The following is a 20,423-nucleotide window of genomic DNA, read 5'->3' as shown; positions in this document are numbered from 1 at the left end:
CAACAGATTGGATATCAATTCTTTTTCTCTGTGAACACATATTCCCATTTCACTCTCCTAATGTTATGTATTTTATGCTTGAATATTTTCTATTGATCACCCTCATAATTCGATGCAACAAAAATATGTAGATATGTTGAAATTGAAATGTTTTTGAATTCTTTTTTTATTTAATTTTTAAAATTTATTTATTTGACAGAGATCACAAGTAGACAGAGAGACAGGTGGGGGGCGGGGAGCAGGCTACCTGCCGAGCAGAGAGCCCGATGTGGGGCTCCATCCCAGGACCCTAAGATCATGACCTGAGCCGAAGGCAGAAGCTTTAACCCACTGAGCCACCCGGGCGCCCCTGTGTTTGAATTCTCTAAGACTCTTAAGTGTCTAGTAATTGCTTGTGGATTTAGTTAAAATTATGAAAGGATTTTGATACATATTGTCCTCAAGTTATATATTAATGTAAGGGAAACCGACAATGCTGAATCTTTCACATCTCTTTTGCTTTATTCATTAGATCAGTGGCCAGCTATTGGCCATGGACCCAAACTGACTTGCTGCCTCTTATGGCCTTTAATCTAAGAATGGTTTTTACATTTTTTTTAAGGATTGAAAGGAAGAAGAAATTTTCATGGCACATGAAAATTATATGAAATTCAAATTTCAGTTTCCATAAATAAAGTGTGCTGCCACACTTATCTGTATAGGTATCATCCGTGGCAAAGTTGAGTAGTTGTGACACAGTCCACTAATGTGGTGCTTTCATTGCCTTGTGCTACTGCTCAAGGCGCTGCCAATTGCAAGGACACAGTTGTAACTCAACAGGCTTTTAATGTCCATACGTCTCACTGCACTGCCATATTTTAATTTTTAAAAATTATCAATCATTTTATCATATCAAAATAAGAAACAAGAACATCTGTGATATCTCAGGATTAATCCCTCTTAATTAGCTTTCCTCGAGTATAGGTCACATTTTATTTCTTTTTACCCAGTAATTTTGGATTGGACCATGGACCTTATTAATGAAATGTTATAGTGACTCTGGACTCGATCAAGTTCCTGTGGAGATCTTCTATTCTGCTTTGTGTTTTTCAGCAGGCAGTTGTCTGAGTTCAAGCCCAAACCCTGAAATTTCGGTTCTGTTCTATTAGCCTTGGTTTGGATGTGTGGAATCTGTGCTGGGTGTTGTTCAAGGGTTGGCCAGGTTTAAGTAAATTTTATATGCTGAACTTGGAATGCCTTCACTTTTCAGCTCTGGGGGCTGTTTCGTATTCTGTCCCCTGGTTCTTCAAGCCCATAGATGGCAGTTTCTGCCAGGGCCTTAGGCACTCATCAAGGCACTACTGGGGCCTTCCCTCAGGTAAAAACTGTAATCAACAGGAATCTCACCCAGTATCATTCCTTCCTTCCAGCTGCTCCCTTCTCTTCCACTCTCTAGTACCTTTAGGTAGTGTGTGTGTGTGTGTGTGTGTGTGTGCAGGCAAGAGCTTATAGTTGTGTTTGCAGAACGGTTGTCCAACAGGATCTACTTGGCCATCACTATAACAGAACTGCTGCTGTAGGCTTATTTAATTGATATTCTATTTTTGAAAACTGAAGATATTCAGTTTTAAACATTCCTTTCTATTCCCAACTTATTAGGAATTTTTGTGATGAATTTATGTGGAATTCTGTCAAGCCACTCTTCTCCTGGGGGAATGAATGAATCACTGGCCTTGGGCAAGCCAGTAAGCTTCTTTAACTCCTGCCCCACTCACCCAGGTCATTGTATTTCCCAAAAAGATAATTAAGAGGGAAATGGAACACTTCGTTTTTGAGAAATTCTTCAAATTAGTCCTTGAATGTTGGCACTCTTTCTTGTTTACCTGCTTGATTTATTCTGTATCCTATGATTTTATGCTTTGGGATATAGTTCTTAATTCTGCCGGTTCACTAGACTTGGGAGTGAAGATGAAAAATATTCAGTTTTAACCAAAAGTAGGTAGGTACTATTATTATTATCCCCATTACAAAGATGAGAAAATGAGCAGTTAAAGAGGTCATGTGAACTGATATTATCATACAGTAAGAGGCAGAGCCAAGATTTGAACCGAGATCTTTCTGGAGCCAAAGTCTGGCTGTAAAATGGAGTACAAGTGGGGAATTAATAAGCAACAAGATTGGAAAAGTAAGGTGGGGACATATTGGGCAGGGCCTTGAACACCAAGAGATGGAGTTCTCAGTCTTTCCTAAAATCATTGTTTGTTAAATACCAATAGGCTGAGCTAAAAGATACAAAGAGGAGTAAGACACATAAAGTGCCCAAGCCTGGGGTTCCCACTGCCTAAAGTACAAGCATGTAAAGACACCATGTAACAAATGATATCATGACATCATGAACAAAGAACCTGAACAACTTCACACCTGATTTAGAAGGTAATGATCCAAGGAAGATAAGGCATTTCAGAGCCAGGGCTAAACTTGGCAGACATCACTTCACGTTGCTAAACTCTACAGCAGCTTGTGTGTGTATGTCCAAAAATCTAACATGAGCTTCCTCCTCTGCCTTAGAATCTAAGGGATTATTTAACCCTGTAAAAATCTCAGGGACAGTTTTGTATCCAGACGAACAACGTCAGGGCACACTTCCTTATCATAAAGTGTTTTAATATAATGGTTCACTGGTTATATTTCAGTTCTGTGTTAAAATGTCTGCTGTGGAGGAAATCTGTACATCAGGAAGCCCAGCTATCAACCACCAGGGCAGCAGTCCCTCCAGATGTGTGTCCCAGAGAGTAGAAGGTTCCTCCAGTCATCCGGTGACCTTCACCGTGCTTCCTCTGGAAGTTGGCCTCCACAACATCAACTTTTCACTGGAGACTTCACTTGGAAAAGAAATCTTAGTAAAAACATTACGAGTGGTGGTAAGAAAAATATGCTTTTTTTCTGATTCTTTTTAAAAACACTTTTTTCATGGGTGGAAGGGATTAAGAGTATACTTATTGTGGTGAGCACTGAGTAGTGTATGGAATTGTTGAATCACTATTGTACACCTGACTGTGTATTGATTATAATGGAATTAAAATTTAAAAAAAGAAAGAAAAAGAATGATAACAAACACTATTTTCAACTTTTTTGGAAAAAAAGTTGTCAGCAGCTTATCATTAAGTGGTTCAGAAAAAGAACACAGAAAAACAATATAAATATGAATGTAACAGAATGCTAACATTTGGGAGAAACAAAGTAGAGGTTATCTCAGGTTTTTGGTAGGATTCTTACAACTTTTCTTTCAGCCTGACATTATGTTTTAAAAATTTAAATAAAACAATGGTACTTCGTGATTGTAGAACATATGGAATAATGAAAAGCCACAGAGAAGAAAATTAAAATCACTGATAACTCCCACACCCAAAGACATGCAACTTTGACAATTTGATATATAGTCTTCCAAGGTTTTCCTCCTAACACATTCAAAAGGTGTGTCTTGAAATCTATGTGCCAGACATTATGCCGGGTACTGGAGATCCAGCAATAGATAAGACACAGCCCAGGCATTTATAGTCTAGAATTTATAGTCTAAAAAATGTTTCATTTACAAATAAGTAAAGAGACTAAAAAAGGAAGAAAATTATCATTTATTAAGTACTATTTACCCACATAGTCTATTGAGTGTTTTCGTGTTTTCCTAGTAAGATTAAGGTTCTTGCCAAGAGTCACATGACTAGTTAATGACAGAAATGGGTCTTCTTAGGTCTTCATTCTCTGACTTAGGTTTTTAGCCACGCAATCACTTCAGTAGACATATACTGACTTATTTTGTACAAGACATGTCCTGTGTATCCTTGCATGGTAGTTCCATGCACAGACTAAGGAGACAGGCTGCCTGGGTTTGAATCCTGGCTCCACCACTTGCTAGCAGTGTGACATTGGATAAGTTTCTTGATTTCTCTATGTGCTATTTTCTTCATCTACCAAATGGGAGTAATAATAGTTTCTACTTCATGAATTTTTTTTTTTAGGTTAAACAAGATAATACATACAAAGCATTTAGGTCAATTTCCTGGCTTATGATAACTTCTATTTAAGTATTTGGTCTGGTTATTAGGCAAGTAGCCAGAAAATCTTATTCTTGTATTTATGAATATAAATATTTAAACATATTTTTGCCTTTAAAATTTTTTTCAATTGTAAAGTATCCAAGTTGATCCAAGAATTCAGGTCATATAAATTTAATTTTATTTTTTCATCATTTGAAGGTGACAGCTGAAATTCAGGGAACAAATTAAGGCTTCACTGAGGGAGTTAAATTTAATTATATTCTTTACTGAGTGTTTTCTGCCTTTTTAGCCAGAAGGTATCAAAAAGGAAAGTTATGCTGGTGTTACTCTGGACCCAAAGGGTATTTATGGTAGGTATTTTATATGTTGTCTTTTGCTCTAGAAATTGAAGTGTCTAGGTTACCTGAAATGTTGTTTTTCAAAATGTTAGTTGTATGGAATAAGAAATATTCATTTCTTAGTTCATTGACATTCTTGATAGCATGTGTTGTATTATAATCTGGATGGGTTTAGAACAAAGAAAAAGAATTCCATTAATTTTAAGTGCAAAGCATTGAAATCGTGATAATTGCATGATTTCTCTTTGATATTAGTCATTTTGTATCCATCACAATGATAATTTATACTATTTTCTTATAGAACCATCAATCCCAAGGAATACCTAAGAAAAAGTCATTTCCATCCTTCTTTAACACACAGTATTTGAAAACACAATAATGCTGATTAATCACTTAACTAACTCATTCCTTGTTGTTCCTACTATCCTACTTTTTACCCTTCAATAAAGATATTCTGAACCTTCTCATGGTTAGAATTTTGCAAATATCCAAGCACTTAAACAAGGCTCATACACTTATATATACATGGAATTTAGAATAGGTTCAGTTAACAATTCTGTTCAACAAAAAAGATAGCCTGTCATAGTTCTTATTAAATGGATTAAATTTACCATATTATTGCCTTGAATCATGTTTCTTTGCTTTCAGTCATATAGCAATGAGGGAAAAAAGCTTACCTATAAATCAAGACCCTTATACCCAGAGAGCCATTTCTGAGAATTGCAAAGCAAAGCAAAGAATTCAGACCTTTACCTTTAAATCAGCAGAGTATCATAAGCTAAGGATGACTTCAACAGAGTAACAGGAAGAAAAATCCATCTTAAATGCATATATCCAGATGCTCCCTTTTTTACTTAATTTTATCTTCACATAGACCTTCTTCCAGCCTGTCCATTGTGAGGGATCTGTGGGTAGAGATATTACAAATTCTGAGATTTGGAGCCTCATGAAGTTACTTATATCAAGCCTCAGAGCCAGTGTGTCTTTATTTTCTTCCTGTTTACCCTGTGCCTCCCATACTGACATTACTGCAAACAGATTTGCAAAATGGCCCTGTCTGGTACATTCCAGGTGTGGACATCAGGGCCACACAATGGGAATGATCTTTTATCTGGGAATAAATCTCTCAGTCAACAATCTTGGTAAAAAATTAGTTATAATAAAACTTATGCTTCTTTCCAATCTTGCCATATAACCGTTTCCCTTATTGTTTCAGACAACTTAGATTTAGGCAGCTTTGTAACTTTCTAGAGAGCTAAATAGGGTAAAGATGACAATTAACTTAGTCCAGTGAGTTTGGAGAGTTTATTAAATACTTCCAATGTTTATGTGTCAGAATTGCTATATACTTTATAGAATTCCTTTTTTTTTTTTTTTAAAGGCTAACATGTATTTGGAAAAGTAGGTGGACAATAACATCACTGGAAATTTGGGGAAAAAAATCAGTGAGGGAGAAGAAGGTATCAGAACAAATTATAAAGTAATAGGAATGAAAATAGTGTGGCATCAGCTTAAAATGAGGACTAAATGTAGAAACTCAATCCAAGGAGCCCGCATCTTTGGTTCTTGCTTTCTCTCTCCCACAAGCCTTTGCCTCCAAATCTTCTTTGGGTTGCAGGGAGTTCAGCTCCTCACCATCCCCCACTTCTTGGCGCACCACATCACTGGTCTGGGCAGGCCCCTTGTGTTTTCTTTCCTCCCTTCATTCCTTTCTTTTCTTTTAATGTTATGTTAGTCATCATACAGTACATCATTAGTTTTTGATGTAGTGTTCCATGATTCATTGTTTGCCTAAAACACCCAGTGTTCCATGTAATACGTGCCCTATTTAATACCCATCACAGGGCTCACCCATCCCTTCACCCTCTCCCCTCTAAAACCTTCAGTTTGAGTCCCAGAGTCCATAGTCTCTCATGATTTGTCTCCCTTCTCTAATTTCCACCCACCTTCATTTTTCCCTTCCTTCTCCTAATGTCCTCCGTGCTATTCCTTATGTTCCACAAATAAGCGAAACCATACGATAATTGTCTTTCTCTGTTTGACTTATTTCGCTTAGCGTAATCTCCTCCAGTCCCAGCCATGTTGATGCAAAATTTGGGTATTCAACCTTTCTGATGGCTGAGTAATATTCCATTATATATATGGATCACATCTTCTTTATCCATTTGTCTGTGGAAGGACATCTCAACTCCTTCCACTGTTTGGCTTTTGTGGACATTGCTGCTATGAACACTGGGTGCATATAGCCCTTCTTTTCACTACATCTGTATCTTTGGGGTAAATACTCAGTAGTGCAATTGCTGGGTCATAGGGTAGCTCTATTTTTAATTTTTTGATGAACTTCCATACTGTTTTCCATAGTGGCTGTACCAACTTGCATTCCCACCAAAAGTGTAAGAGGGTTCCCCTTTCTCACAACCCCTCCAGTATCTGTTGTTTCTTGTCTTGTCAATTTTTGCCATTCTAACTAGTGTGAGATGGTATCTCAGTGTGGTTTTGATTTGAATTTCCCTGATGGCTAATGATGTTGAACATTTTTTCATGTGGCTACTTGAATAGACCAATAACCTGTAACGAGATTGAAGCAGTGATCAACAACTCCCCCAAAAACAAGAGTCTAGGGCCCGATGAATTCCCTGGGGAATTCTACCAAACATTCAAAGAAGAAATAATACCTATTCTTCTGAAGCTGCTTCAAAAAATAGAAAAAAGGAAAACTTCCAAACTCATTCTATGAGGCCAGCATTACCTTGATCCCAAAACAGGCAAAGACCTCATCAAAAAGGAGAATTGCAAATCAATATCGCTGATGAATATGGCTGCCAAAATTCTCAACAAGATTCTTCCTACTAGGATCCAAAAGTATATTAAAAAGATTATCTGTCATGACTGGGTGGGATTATCCCTGGGATGCAAGTGTGGTTCAATATTTGCAAATCCATCAATGTGATAGAACATGCTAATAAGGGGGGAGAGAAGAACCATATGGTCCTCTCAATTGATGCAGAAAAGCATTTGACAAAATACAGCATCTTTTTCTGATTAAAACTCTTCAGAGTATAGGGATAGAGGGAACATTCCTCAATTTCATAAAAACCATCTATGAAAAGCCCATTCTCAAATTCAAAAAGCGAGTTCGAAAAGCAAATATCATTTTCAATGGGGAAAAGCTGAGAGCATTTTCCTTAAGATCAGGATCACAATTAGGATGCCCAATCTCACCGCTGGTGTTCAACATAGTACTGGAAATCCTAGCAACAGCAATCAGACAACAAAAAGAAATAAAATGTTTTCAAACTGGCAAAGAAGAAGTCAAACTCTCTCTCTTCCCAGATGACATGATACTTTATGTGGAAAACCCAGAAGACTCCACCCCCAAATTACTAGAAATCATACAGCAATTCAGTAATGGGGAAGAATACAAAATCAATCCATAGAAATCAGTTGCTTTCTTATACACTAACAATGTAACTGTAGAAAGAGAAATTAAAGAATCGATTCCATTTACAATAGCACCAAAAACCTTACCCTGTAATAACCTAAAGAGATAAAGGATCTATACTCTAGAAACTACAGAACACTTGTGAAGGAAATTGAAGAAGACATGAAAAGATGGAAAAATATTCCATGCTCATGGATCGGATCGGAAGAATAAACATTGTTAGGATGTCTATGCTACCCAGAGGAATCTATACTTTCAACACCATCCCGATCAAAATACCAATGGCATTTTTCAAAGTGCTGGAATAAACAATCTTAAAATTTGTATGGAACCAGAAAAGACCCCAAATCGCCAAGGAAATGTTGAAAAAGAAACACAAAGCTGGGGGCATCATGTTGCCTGATTTCAAGATATATTACAAGGCATGATCACCAAGATATCATGGTACTGGCACTAAAACAGACCCATGGATCAATGGAACAGAGTAGAGACCCCAGATATGGACCTTCAACTCTATGGTCAACTAATCTTTGACAAAGCAGGAAAAAATATCCAGTGGAAAAAAGACAGTCTCTTCAATAAATGGTGCTGAGAAACTTGAACAGCTATATACAGAAGAATGAAACTCGATCTTACACCATACACAAGAATAAACTCTAAATGGATGAAAGACCTCAATGTGAGACAGGAATCCATCAAAATTCTAGAGGGGAACATATGTAGTAACCTTTTGGACATCCTCCCTTTATTCCTGACCCCTGCTCCCATTTCCCTTCCTTTAAATGCACCCACTCAGATCCTATTCTCTATCCTACTCTATTTCTTAAGTTTTTAAACTCAACATTCTGTTTTAAAGGAATACTCACTGCTTCTTACAGTGTTTCAGAGTATATTCCACCACAATTTTACTTATCCGTCCTCTAGTGACAGATTCCCCACCATTGTGAGCAATACTGCAGTGAACATTATACATCTCCCTTTACAGATCTGTTAGCATTAATCCGGACTGTATATCCAGGAGTGTGACTTCTGGGTCAGAGGGCATACATATGTTGAATATTATTAACTGCTGTCCTGTTGGTCTTCAGAATCGCTGTGCTATTTACACATCTGCCAGCACCGTGTGAACATTGTCATCTCTCTACATCCTCACCAGCACTTGTATTATTGCTGGGGTATTATTACTCTAAAATGTACCATTTATGAGAGGCATAGGATGCTGTCTCATTGTTTTAGTTTGGATCCTTCTAAGTACAAAACATTTCCCCATATGCTTATTGGCCATTTGGGCTTCCCATCTGTGAATTTCCTATTCTTACCTTTTGTACCTTGTTCTATTTTCCTTTTGGGTTTTTTTTTGGGGGGGGGGAGAGTCTATTTCTAATTGATTTTTGTCTCTGGTATACTTTAAAAAAAAGATTTTTTATTTATTTGAGAGAGAGTGAGCGAGCATGTGTGTGAGCGAGAGGAAGAAGGGGCAGTGGGAGAGGGAGAGAGACTCTCCAGCAGACTCCCTGCTGAGCACTAAGCTGCATGTGGGGCTCTATCTCATGACCATGAGATCATAACCTGAGCAGAAATCAAGAGTCAGACCCTTAACTGACTGAGCCACCCAGGCAGTCCTCTGGTATACTTTTTTGAGCAATAGTGAACCCTAGTGGGTTTTGAATAGGAATCCTTTATTCTGATATAGCCAATTCATTATAATTTTACTTTACAACTATTACATATTTTGGGGGTAATCTTTAAGAAGTCTTTCCCTGCTCTTAGTTCACAGAGATATTATATATTTTACCCTATTGGTTTTACAGATTTGACTTTTAAATGTTTTAATCTCTCTCGCATCTACCTTTATATGTGATGTCTTGATGGGCCTTTTATTTTTATTTTTATTTTTTTTAAGATTTTATTTATTTGTCATAGAGAAAGAAAAAACACAAGCAGGCGGAGTGGCAGACAGCAGGAGAAGCAGGCTCCCCACTCAGCAGGGAGCCCATTGCAGGTCTCCATCGCAGGACCCTGGGATCATGACCTGAGCAGAAGGCAGACAGATGCTTAACTGACTGAGCCACCCAGGCATCCCTTGATGAGTATTTTATCATGATTCCTGTCAAGGAGTAATATTGACTTCTGTTAGTTTTAGTTTTCACTTCTGTACCTTTTCAATCTGGTAGCAGAATTGCTAATAAGAATTGAAATAGCCAAGGGCAGATATCAATAGAAAAACTAATGGAGCATCAAATTTAGATAATTTCAGACAACTGATTATCATTAAGTACAATGTATTGTTTGCCAGAATCTTTGTCTATATTATTCTCACCCTTATTAAAATCCTTTGAGGAAAATATTATTACCTCTATGGAACTGATGAGCACATCAAGGCACAGAAAGGTAAAGTGTCTTGCCCAGTGTCACATATAGAGGACTCCTTCTGAGTTCCATGCTCTTTCAACCACACCGCAAACTTCTTAAATGTCTTCACTGAGTTTTATTTTAATATTACATCCTCAAGGGCACCTGGGGGCCCTGGTTAAGCATCTGCCTTCTTTTCCGGTTATGATCCTGTGGTCCTGGGATCAAGCCCCGCTTCAGGCTCCCTGCCCAGCAGGAAGCCTGCTTCTCTCCCTCTCCCACTCTTTCTGTTTGTATTCCCTCTCTTGCTGACTCTCTCTCTGTCAAATAAATAGATAAAATCTTTTTTTTTTAATTACATCCTCAACATTTATTAAAAGTTAATGAAGAAAGAAGTTACCTGAGGAACATTCCTGTCTCTTTCGCAAAGCTATGTACTTGCCCCATTAAGTGGCAAAATGTCACTATTTTCTTTCAGCATCTGCCCTGTGCCAGGGACAGTGGTAAATGCTGGGACTACAGCTTTCAATAAGAGACGGTTCCTGCCCTCAGAGCTTTCCTGGTAGGACAATGAGAGGTGGGGGTCTCTGTGGTGACTGCTGTTGGTCCACAGTAAAACTTCTGAGATTAGATCCAAGCTTCATCTCTGCCCGCTCTGTGGCCTGGGGCAATTTGCTTTCTAAACCTCAGTTTTCTCATCTATAAAATAAAAACAATAACAATAGACCTAGCAAACAGGGTTGTCGTAAGACCCAGTATAACAATGCATTTAGAAGATTAGCAGAGTGCTTGGTGTTCTATCAGTAGAATGATAAATACCATTTTTATGAAACAAACCAATGATTAAAGTAGAAAAATGCTCAGATAACAAGAATGCTAAAACTCTGTTATTGGACATAGAGAAAAAGTGTCTAAGTTAAATTGAGAGAAAGTGGAAAGAATTTCAGGGCATGCATCCCAATGGAGCTAATCTTCAAATATCCTTGACTGAGCAATTACATTAGTTATTTTTAACTTTCAGTTCCAAGAATAATTTTTTCTCTTTGGACAAAACGGCATGCTCCCTTTTTCTGGTGGAATAAATTTATAAACCTATTTATTTCCTATCTTGTAATGACCAGGAAGCTTACAGTTAAATTTAATGCTCTAAGGAGATTATATAAGCCTAGGGTTTGATAAAAATCTTTGATTATTTTTAACTTACTTTTAAAATTTTAGTATAGTTATTATAGGAGGGACTTTTATTTTCTTATTTTTTTTTAGATTTTACTTATTTATTTGATGGAGGCAAAACAAGAGAGGAAACACAAGCAGGGGGAGTGGGAGAGGGAGAAGCAGGCTTCCCGCTGAGCAGGGAGCCTGACTTGGGACTCTATTCCAGGACCCTGGGATCATGACCTGAGCCGAAGGCAGACGCTTAACGACTGAAACCAGCCAGGTGCCCTAAAGGGCCTTTTATTTTAAGACAATTCTTTGGAAGCTAGTATATTATAAATAACCTGCAACTGGGGTTCCTTCAAGAATTCTGGGTAAACCTATGAGATTCTACCTCACACCAGTCAGAATGGCTAAAATTAACAAGACAGGAAATGACAGATTGTGGTGAGGATGCCGAGAAAGGGGAACACTCCTACACTGTTGGTAGGAATGCAAGTTGGTGCAGCCACTCTGGAAAACAGTATGGAAATTACTCAAGATGTTAAAAATAGAACTATCCTATCACCCAGCAATTGCACTACTAGGGATTTACCCCAAAGATACAAATGTAGTGATCTGAAGGGGCACCTGCACCTTAATATTTATAGCAGCAATGTCCACAATAGCCAAACTATGGAAAGAGCCCAGATGTCCATCGACTAATGAATGGATAAAGAAGATGTGGAATTTATATGCAATGGAATATCTCTCAGCCATTAAAAAAAAAAAAAATGAAATCCTGCCATTTGCAGCATGGATGGAACCAGAGGGTATCATGCTAAGCAAAATAAGTTAATCAAAGAAAGACAATTATCATATGATCTCACTCATCTGTGGAATTTAAGAAACGAAACAGAGGAGCACAGGGGAAGGAAGGGAGAAATAAAACAAGACGAAATCAGAGAGGGAGAAAAACCGTAAGAGACTCTTTTTTTTTTTTTCCCCATAAGAGACTCTTAATCATAGGAAACAAACTGAGTGTTTCTGGAGGGGAGGGAGGTAGAGGAATGGGGTAACTGGGTGATGGATATTAAGGAAGGCATGGGATGTAATGAGCACTGGGTGTTATATAAGACTGATGAATCACTGACCTCTACCTCGAAACTGATAATACAATATGTTAATTAATAGAATTTAAAATTTTTAAAAAAGAATTCTGTGTAAATCTAATAATTTTTTTTTTAATTTCAGGTGTCATTAGTCGACGAAAGGAGTTCCCATACAGGGTACCATTAGATTTGGTCCCCAAAACAAAAGTCCAAAGGATTGTGAGTATAAAAGGTAAAGTGACAAATGCCATTTTTATTTTTCATTTCACTTTATGCTTTAAATAACAAATATCCTCATGATTATTTTGTTTCTCCTCTTCTCTCTCTTCTCTACTCAGAAGCATGTACAAATCCACCTCTGGGAAACCCTGCTCTTTCTACCACCTTCAAACCCCCAACCACTTTTCTGACTGTTTTCTCCTATTGGCCTGATTTAAATGGAGATTCATTCTCCCATGATGAAGGGTGGGGGTTACCACTGACCCAAACACTTCTCTCAAACTTTCCGTTTCCATTTCCAACCACTCTTGCTCCAGAGAGGGCTTTGTGACCTATAAATGGCGCCACCAGAGTTGCACTGCTCTGCTGAAATATCAGTCCCAGAGTAGTTCTTTCCCCTCAGGTACATTTGCAGAAGTGGCAGCTTCAGTGAGTTTCCTCTGGTCTCCAAACTTTATAATTCATATGTCATCAAAACAATAGAATGTCCTGACTAACTTTATCTCAGATAAAGCCCTGGGCTCACAGAATGTTAGTACTGTGAGAAACTTTTTTAATCATGTGCAATCCTGGTGTTGGTTTTGTGAAAATTTGTTTGCCTAGTATCACCCAATGGCTTTTGGACAGAGTCCCCACAGCACTCACAGAACACTCACAGCCCCGGTGTTTTGCTTTGCTTTGTGGAAGCAATTGATTCATAGAGTTTACAATGTCTAAAGCTGTCAGGTTGGACGAGAACAAATTTGCCATATCTATGTCCTATCTATGTGGTGATCTGCCTGCTACATTATACCATCTTAACACCATATTCCAGGGGCATTTTTAAACCTGTTCTTGGTGTTTCTTTTAGATCCATATTCCTCACTAGATCTTTTCTGTCTCTCCCCAGCTAAGAAGTTAATTCAACTGCCTAGATAAAAAGAAAAGAACAAGGGGGCGCCTGGGTGGCTCAGTCGATTAAGTGTCCGACTCCTGATTTCAGCTCAGGTCATGATCTCAGTATTGTGAGATCGAGCCCTGAGTCGGGCTCTGCACTGGGCGTGGAACCTGCTTAAGATTCTCTCTCTTTCTCACCCTTTATCTCTTCCCCACCCCCACCCCCCGCTGCCCCACTGCTTGCTCTCATTTTCTCTTTCTCTCTCAAAAAAAGGTAAGAACAGGGATAGTTGCTCTTCTCTCTATTTAAAATATATCATTACTCAGAAGTTGTTAGAAACTGATGGTGCCTTTACCTTGATTTGTTTTTTTGTTTGTTTGTTTGTTTGTTACAGGACTGCTTATAGGTGAGGTCGTATCTGCCGTTCTGAGTCAGGAAGGCATTAATATTCTTACCCACCTCCCCAAGGGGAATGCAGAAGCAGAACTGATGAGTGTTGTCCCTGTATTCTATGTTTTTCACTACCTGGAAGCAGGGAACAATTGGGACATTTTTTCTACTAATTCATTAGCTAAAAGATGGAACCTGGAGAGAAAACTTAGAGAAGGTAAAAAAAAAAAAAAATTCTATTTTACATATTGTACATAAAAATGTTGTGACTTTTAAACTAATGGTGTAATTAAACTAATATTTAAGGTTTTATGAATTACACAGAGCTTAATCATAAAAGCATTTCTGTAAAAAGAAAATTGTGAGATAGACACAACTATATAAATAAATACTATTTTCTGTAGCATTTGGCTTAACTTAAATGCCTGGATGAGAGACAAGACACCTGCATTCCAACCCCTACAGAGCACTTCCTTCCTTCTTGAATAAGCTCAGAATGTTCTACTTGATAATTCCCAATTCAAACAATTCATGATTCAGATACTTTTTTCGAGAAGTTTAACATTGGCCGCAGAGCACATGCTTGCTGCCCAGCACCAAAGGAAGTCTACCATTCCCAGGAGCTAATAAACACTCTTTGCGTAGAAATGAAGGTCAGTGAAGCACTATGTTCTTTTTCTGGTGCCTCTTAGGATTGGTGAGCATCATGTCCTACAGAAATTCTGACTACTCTTACAGCATGTGGAAGGGTGGAAGTGCTAGCACCTGGTAAGTAGAAGGTTTGGATTTGCATTTTCATAAAATAGTTGATTAATTAACTAGAGAATCTTAATGGAAATTCCATTCATCCATTTGCTCAGGCTGGAAGTGTAGTTATCCTTCATTGCCTTTTTTCTCTTACAAGTCATGTCTGATCCAGCAAATACTTCTTGCTGTACCTTCAAAATGTATCCTAAGCTTGACTACTTCTTACAAACCCCACCACGCCGTCCTGGTCCAAGTCACTCCCATGTCTTACCTGGACTATTGTACTAACCTCCTCTGCTCTTTTGTCTTCCTCCTTTCCCCTCTTTATCTATACTGAACACAGCAACTGGAGTGACCCTGTTAAAACGTGAGTTAGGTCCCGTCACTCAGAACCATTTGGGAGCTTCCCATCTTACCCAGGGTAGAAACCAAACTTACTGTAAACCCCAAGGCCCTACATGGTGTGGCTTCATCTCACCTCTCCAACTACATCCCCTACTATTCTCTTTCCTTCCACTCAAGCCCTACTGGCCTCTTTGATGTTCCTTGAACATAGGAGGCATTCCACTTCAGCGTCTTTGCAACCACTGTTACCTCTGTCAGAAATGTTCTTCAGGTATCAGTGTCTAGTTCCCTTACCTCCCTCAGGTCTTTACCAAAAGTCGCCTTCTCAATGAGGCCTCTACTAATCATTCTATCAAAAGTTGCATTCCATTCCCATCCCAACATTTCATATCCTGCTCCTCAACTTTCCCTTTCTCCTTAAAATTTATCATTAACATTCTTACTTATCTCACCTGTTACCTGTCTTGCCACTAGAACATAAGCTCCACGTGGGCAGTCTCAAGAATTCTGAGTGTCTGGTACACACCTGACATGTAGCAGGTGCTCAGTAAGTACTTATCAGTGAAGCATAATAACTTCCTTATTTCTGATGACTTGAAGGCAAGACTGTCTGAATTAACTGAAAGTACACATTGCAATCGATTTTCAGAAAAAAAATATTATCATGCACTGACAAAGTATGTAATGAAAATATAGTGTTCCAAGTGCTTTATAAATTCTACTATATGAAACACTTTTAAGGCTTTTACAATCTGGAATAACTGACTTTTAGATTATACCCTGTAACTATTGAGAGTCCCCCGGATTTCATCCTTCACCTCTTATTTTCTGTAATCTCTCCTTGTGCAATCTCATCTTTGCCCATGATTTCCATAATTTCTACACAGATGATTCCCTAATTGATGTTTCGAGGCCTAACTTCTTACCTAAGCTCCAAATCCACATTTCTAGGGATCTGGGAGCCAAAGGCCCTTCAAACATAATCCATGCCAAATTCAGTTTTTTGTTTCGGTTTCCTTAATCTGTGGGTGGCAATACTCTATGCAAGTTTGAATCATCCCTTTCCTTTTGGCTCTATATCCAACCAGTTATCAAGTCCACAGATTGTACCTTAGAAGAGGTCTAACCATATGCGGGCTGCATGTTTTAAAAGACATGTAGACCCCTAGAGCATGCCTACTGGAGGATACCTACCAGGTTGCAAGGGTTAGGGCTTAGAAACCAGCACAGCAACAGCTGGGAACTAAATGCTTAGAGGACAAAATGCCCCCTCTCCCCAAGAAGATGCAGTAGCCTTTCAGTAAATATCTGGGGCCTCTCGAGAGTTCTCGGCAAGACTGAGTGGATGTTGTTCAGCCAAAAATGCAGGAATATTTGGGTACTGTCCTAGAATGAACTCTACAAGTTCCTTGAGAGAAACATACACAGAATAAAATGGCCAGTATCTGAATACCTTCAAAATATTTTTTGAGGAATACAAAATATAATACATCATTCATTTTATTTTATTTTTAAATATTTTATTTATTTATTTGTGAGAGAGTGTGAGCGAGCACAAGTGGGGGGAGGGCCAGAGAGAAAGGGAGAAGCAGGCTCTCTGCTGAGCAGGGAGCCCCATGTGGGTCTTAATCCCTGGACCCTGGGATCATGACCTGAGCGGAAGTCAAACACTTAACTGACTGAGCCACCCACGTGGCCCAATATATTATTCATTTTAGAAAGAAAAATGAAAATAAAACATTTTAAGTGAGAGGGAAAGTCAAGTAGTCTTACTCTCAGAAGTGAAGGGCTGAAGGGCCGGTAGCTCTGGGTGCTCAGAGAGTGAGGGAACGGGAGCAGAAGAGAGGGGGTGAGATAAAGAGGTATTGCGGGGTTATGCATTAGATACTCTTGGACACTCTTTAAGAGATTAGTAGCGACTGAAATTGCTTCAAAAAGCAAAAAACAAAAACAAGAAAACCTCAGTAATCATGATAGTTAAAGCTTCCTTGTGAGGTAGTGAGTTCTGTGTCAATGGCATGGCTCAAGAGGAAGCGGGGTAAACACTCCTGTGAATGTTGGGGAAGGAAATTCAGGCCTCAGACAAGACTTTAGATTAACCAGCTTGTACACATTGTACAATCTAGAATTTTAAGATCTTTCTCTTCTAGGTCTCGTGTTCATATGTCAGTGCCCTGACTCAAAACTATTTACTTCACCACTATTGTCTTTAACTTTAGAGTAATTTTGTTTTTAATCATCAGGCATCAATTTTTTAGTTTGTGTGCTGGTTAGCAATGTTGCAATCGCAAAAGATGTATTGTTCACATTTGTTGACTGAACGTTTTTGGAGCTCTTCCTAAAATCTCTTCCCTTGTAAAATGGTGACAACATACTTTAGAATTGTATGATTTAAAATGTTATTTTCTTTTAAAGAATAAATATCATTTTAACTAAAACACACATAAGTTGAAAGCCAAAGGGATTGAACATCTAAATATTAATTATTTGATTTTGTCTTAAGGTTAACAGCTTTTGTTTTAAGAGTACTTGGACAAATAAGTAAATACGTAAATCAGAACCAGAATTCAATTTGTAATGGTTTATTGTGGCTGGTGGAGAATGCTCAACTAGAAAATGGATCTTTCAAGGATAATTCCGAGTATCAGCCAATAAAATTACAGGTAAGGAAACCAAATATATAGATTAGCAACTGTTTTTTTTAATAGACACTTATTTTAGAATAGATTTAGGAAAAGTTGCAAGACATTTACAGCGTTTCTGAGTGCCATCAACTAGTGTACCTTTTCTTTATTCCTTTTTTTTTTTCAGCATAACAGTATTCATTGTTTTTGCACCACACCCAGTGCTCCATGCAATCCGTGCCCTCTCTAATACCCACCACCTGGTTCCCCCAACCTCCCACCCCCTGCCCCTTCAAACCCCTCAGATTGTTTTTCAGAGTCCATAGTCTCTCATGGTTCACCTCCCCTTCCAATTTCCCTCAACTCCCTTCTCCTCTCTAACTCCCCTTGTCCTCCATGCTATTTGTTATGCTCCACAAATAAGTGAAACCATATGATATTTACAAGTCTGAGTTTTGTTCTCATCCTATTTTAGAAGTTTGAAGAAGAGAAAAAATATATATGCCTTTAAGAAAGTCCTGTTGTGTACAGGCAAAGAATATGAAAGTTCTTCTTGCACTCCTCTTCACACAATTTAGTACAGGTCAGGTGAGAGATGCCTATGACATCTCTTATGTCACAGGCACTGGTGGTCCACAGGGTGTAAGTACGAGAGATCTTAGAACAGATAAAATGTACTCATCTGTCTACATACCCTTGATATAGACTCCATACTTGAAACTTGAGCCTTCTTACATATCAGGGCTGCAAGGTGTTGTCATGAAAGATGGGACCCTATTTATATCCTGTTAGTAAGAGGGATTAGGATCAGTTTTATTAAACTGTGCAACAAAGTGTTGTATGATGTTAGAATCTACTTATAAACTTGAATTACAAAGTAATTGTAGTATCTCTCCAAGATACCAGTACAGTATCTTTTACTCCCTTCTACTCCTTAGAATGTTTCTTTAAAATTCAATGGTGTTTTTAGTTTGGTTGGTTGGTTTTGTTTGTTTTGTTTCATTTTTGTTTTGTTTTGTTTTGGGTTTTTGCTTTTGTTTTTGTTTTTGCCTGCCCTAATCTAATCCCTTTCTGGCATGATATCAGGCATAAATGGCTCCCTGGGTAACAGGAAACTCATATGTCCTTCTGTTGCACCAGTAGCAGACGAGGACTCCCACAAGAAACAGAGGGCAACTGACATCATCCAGGTGCTACCTGAAGAATAAAATACTACAATAAATTTTTTTGAAAGATGCCCATGTATCCATCCACCCATCTGTCTATATTTATTGAACGACCATTCACTGAGCACCTAATACATGCAAGGGTCTGTTTAGAACACAATCAGGGAGGAAGTGTGGGAAGGATTGACTACCACAAAGCTCACACACTGGTAGGGAAAGTAGGCTATACATACTAGCAACTCTAATCTACATATAATTGTGTGTGTTCATTTACATATACAAGAAATACTTACTGAATGTGTACTAAGTGCTAGATGGTAGAGACACAAGAGTGAACAAAACAATTGTGATCACTGAGGCCATAGAGCTTATGATCTAGCAGAGAAGTCAGATGTCAGTAAGTAATTTCAAGTGTTCCATACGTGTTAGGAAAAGGGAAATACAGTTTCGTTGAAAGCAACGGCTCCAATCTCATATGGGAGAATTGGAAAAAATGAGTTGGCCAGGATCCTGGGAGCTAGGTAGGAGGAAGGCAGGAAGAGTGTTCCAAGTGATGAAAACAGTGTGCCTGGCATTTTGAAGTGGAGAGAGAGGGTGGTTCATGCAAATAACTGGGGCCAAAAGAGTGAGGGGGTGAGTGGCATGAAATAAATCTGGAGAGTTAAATAGAGGACACTTTGGAAGATCGTATAAACATTGCATTGGAATGTGACTGCTCTAAGAGGAAATAATATGGGAGAACAAAGTCTGAATAGTGCTTCAGAGAGGGAGATGTTTTTCAACAGGGTTTTGAAGGAGGGGGAGAAATTTGTGGTGAAGAGGTATGAAGTGGAACTTCAGTGGAAGGGGAGGGAGAGAAAGGCATGTGAAGGTATGCGAGTGAGGAAGATCTGGATCTTCCTGAGAAATGGCAAGCAGTCCAACTGGAATGCATGAAGGGAGAAGGGGAGATTAGAACCAGGTCGTTTCATTTTAAGGACACCGTTTCACTCTCCATTTAAAACATTGCTTATTTTTAGGGTACCTTGCCTATTGAAGCCCGAGAGAATGCCTTATATCTTACAGCCTTTACAGTGATTGGATTTAGAAAGGCTTTTGATATATGCCCCACAGTGGTAAGTAAGAGTTTCCTTACTCTAACACTGATCGCCTGTTTCTATACCATTTAGTGGGAGGGGCCGCCTTGAAAATAAAGTTAGCTCCAAAATCAAAAGATTGCAGAATTATGATAGATATTAGAGACCCTCTGGCCCAACCTACTTGTTGACAGTTGCAAAGACTAAGACCTATGGGAAAGGTGGCTTTAATTGTCCAGTATCACGGGCTACTAAATTATGGAGTGGACAGTAGAACCAATAACTTGTGCTAAGGAGAAAATGACGTGGTGTCCCTAGCTTCCTCCCAGTGTCTCTGGTAATATTACAACATGCATATGACTGTTATCCTACAGTGGAGGCATTTTATATCATGGAACTACTAAGACCACACGATAGTATATTTGTTTCTTTGGGGTGTGCCATTTCATTTGCTTGGAAGCTGAGGGGAAGAGGAGAAGATTCACCTGAGTGAGTCAACGTGGAAGACTCCAAGGGGTAGCAGAGATGTTTCTCTGATCTGGGAAGAGACAGTCCCTGACATGAGGT

The 20,423-nt window shown here is 38.6% G+C and overlaps 1 protein-coding gene across 1 annotated transcript in view; it reads left to right on the top strand.

Annotated features, from left to right (window-relative positions):
* The window catches only part of C5 (complement C5), an 84,500-nt gene that overhangs the window by 39,232 nt on the left and 24,845 nt on the right, over positions 1 to 20,423 (top strand). Inside the window, exons 21-27 of the mRNA XM_032865749.1 lie at positions 2,673 to 2,900; positions 4,324 to 4,384; positions 12,555 to 12,644; positions 13,903 to 14,115; positions 14,591 to 14,666; positions 17,494 to 17,653; positions 19,800 to 19,895. Coding sequence (XP_032721640.1) covers positions 2,673 to 2,900; positions 4,324 to 4,384; positions 12,555 to 12,644; positions 13,903 to 14,115; positions 14,591 to 14,666; positions 17,494 to 17,653; positions 19,800 to 19,895 — 924 coding nt within the window. The remainder of the gene's footprint in view (positions 1 to 2,672; positions 2,901 to 4,323; positions 4,385 to 12,554; positions 12,645 to 13,902; positions 14,116 to 14,590; positions 14,667 to 17,493; positions 17,654 to 19,799; positions 19,896 to 20,423) is intronic.

This window comes from Lontra canadensis, unplaced genomic scaffold, assembly GCF_010015895.1.
Source record: "Lontra canadensis isolate GAN:19392208 unplaced genomic scaffold, GSC_riverotter_1.0 scaffold30, whole genome shotgun sequence".
Lineage (NCBI taxonomy): Eukaryota > Metazoa > Chordata > Mammalia > Carnivora > Mustelidae > Lontra > Lontra canadensis.
The sequence above is the reverse complement of the archived record's forward strand: the minus strand, read 5'-3'. Positions and strand labels throughout refer to the sequence as shown.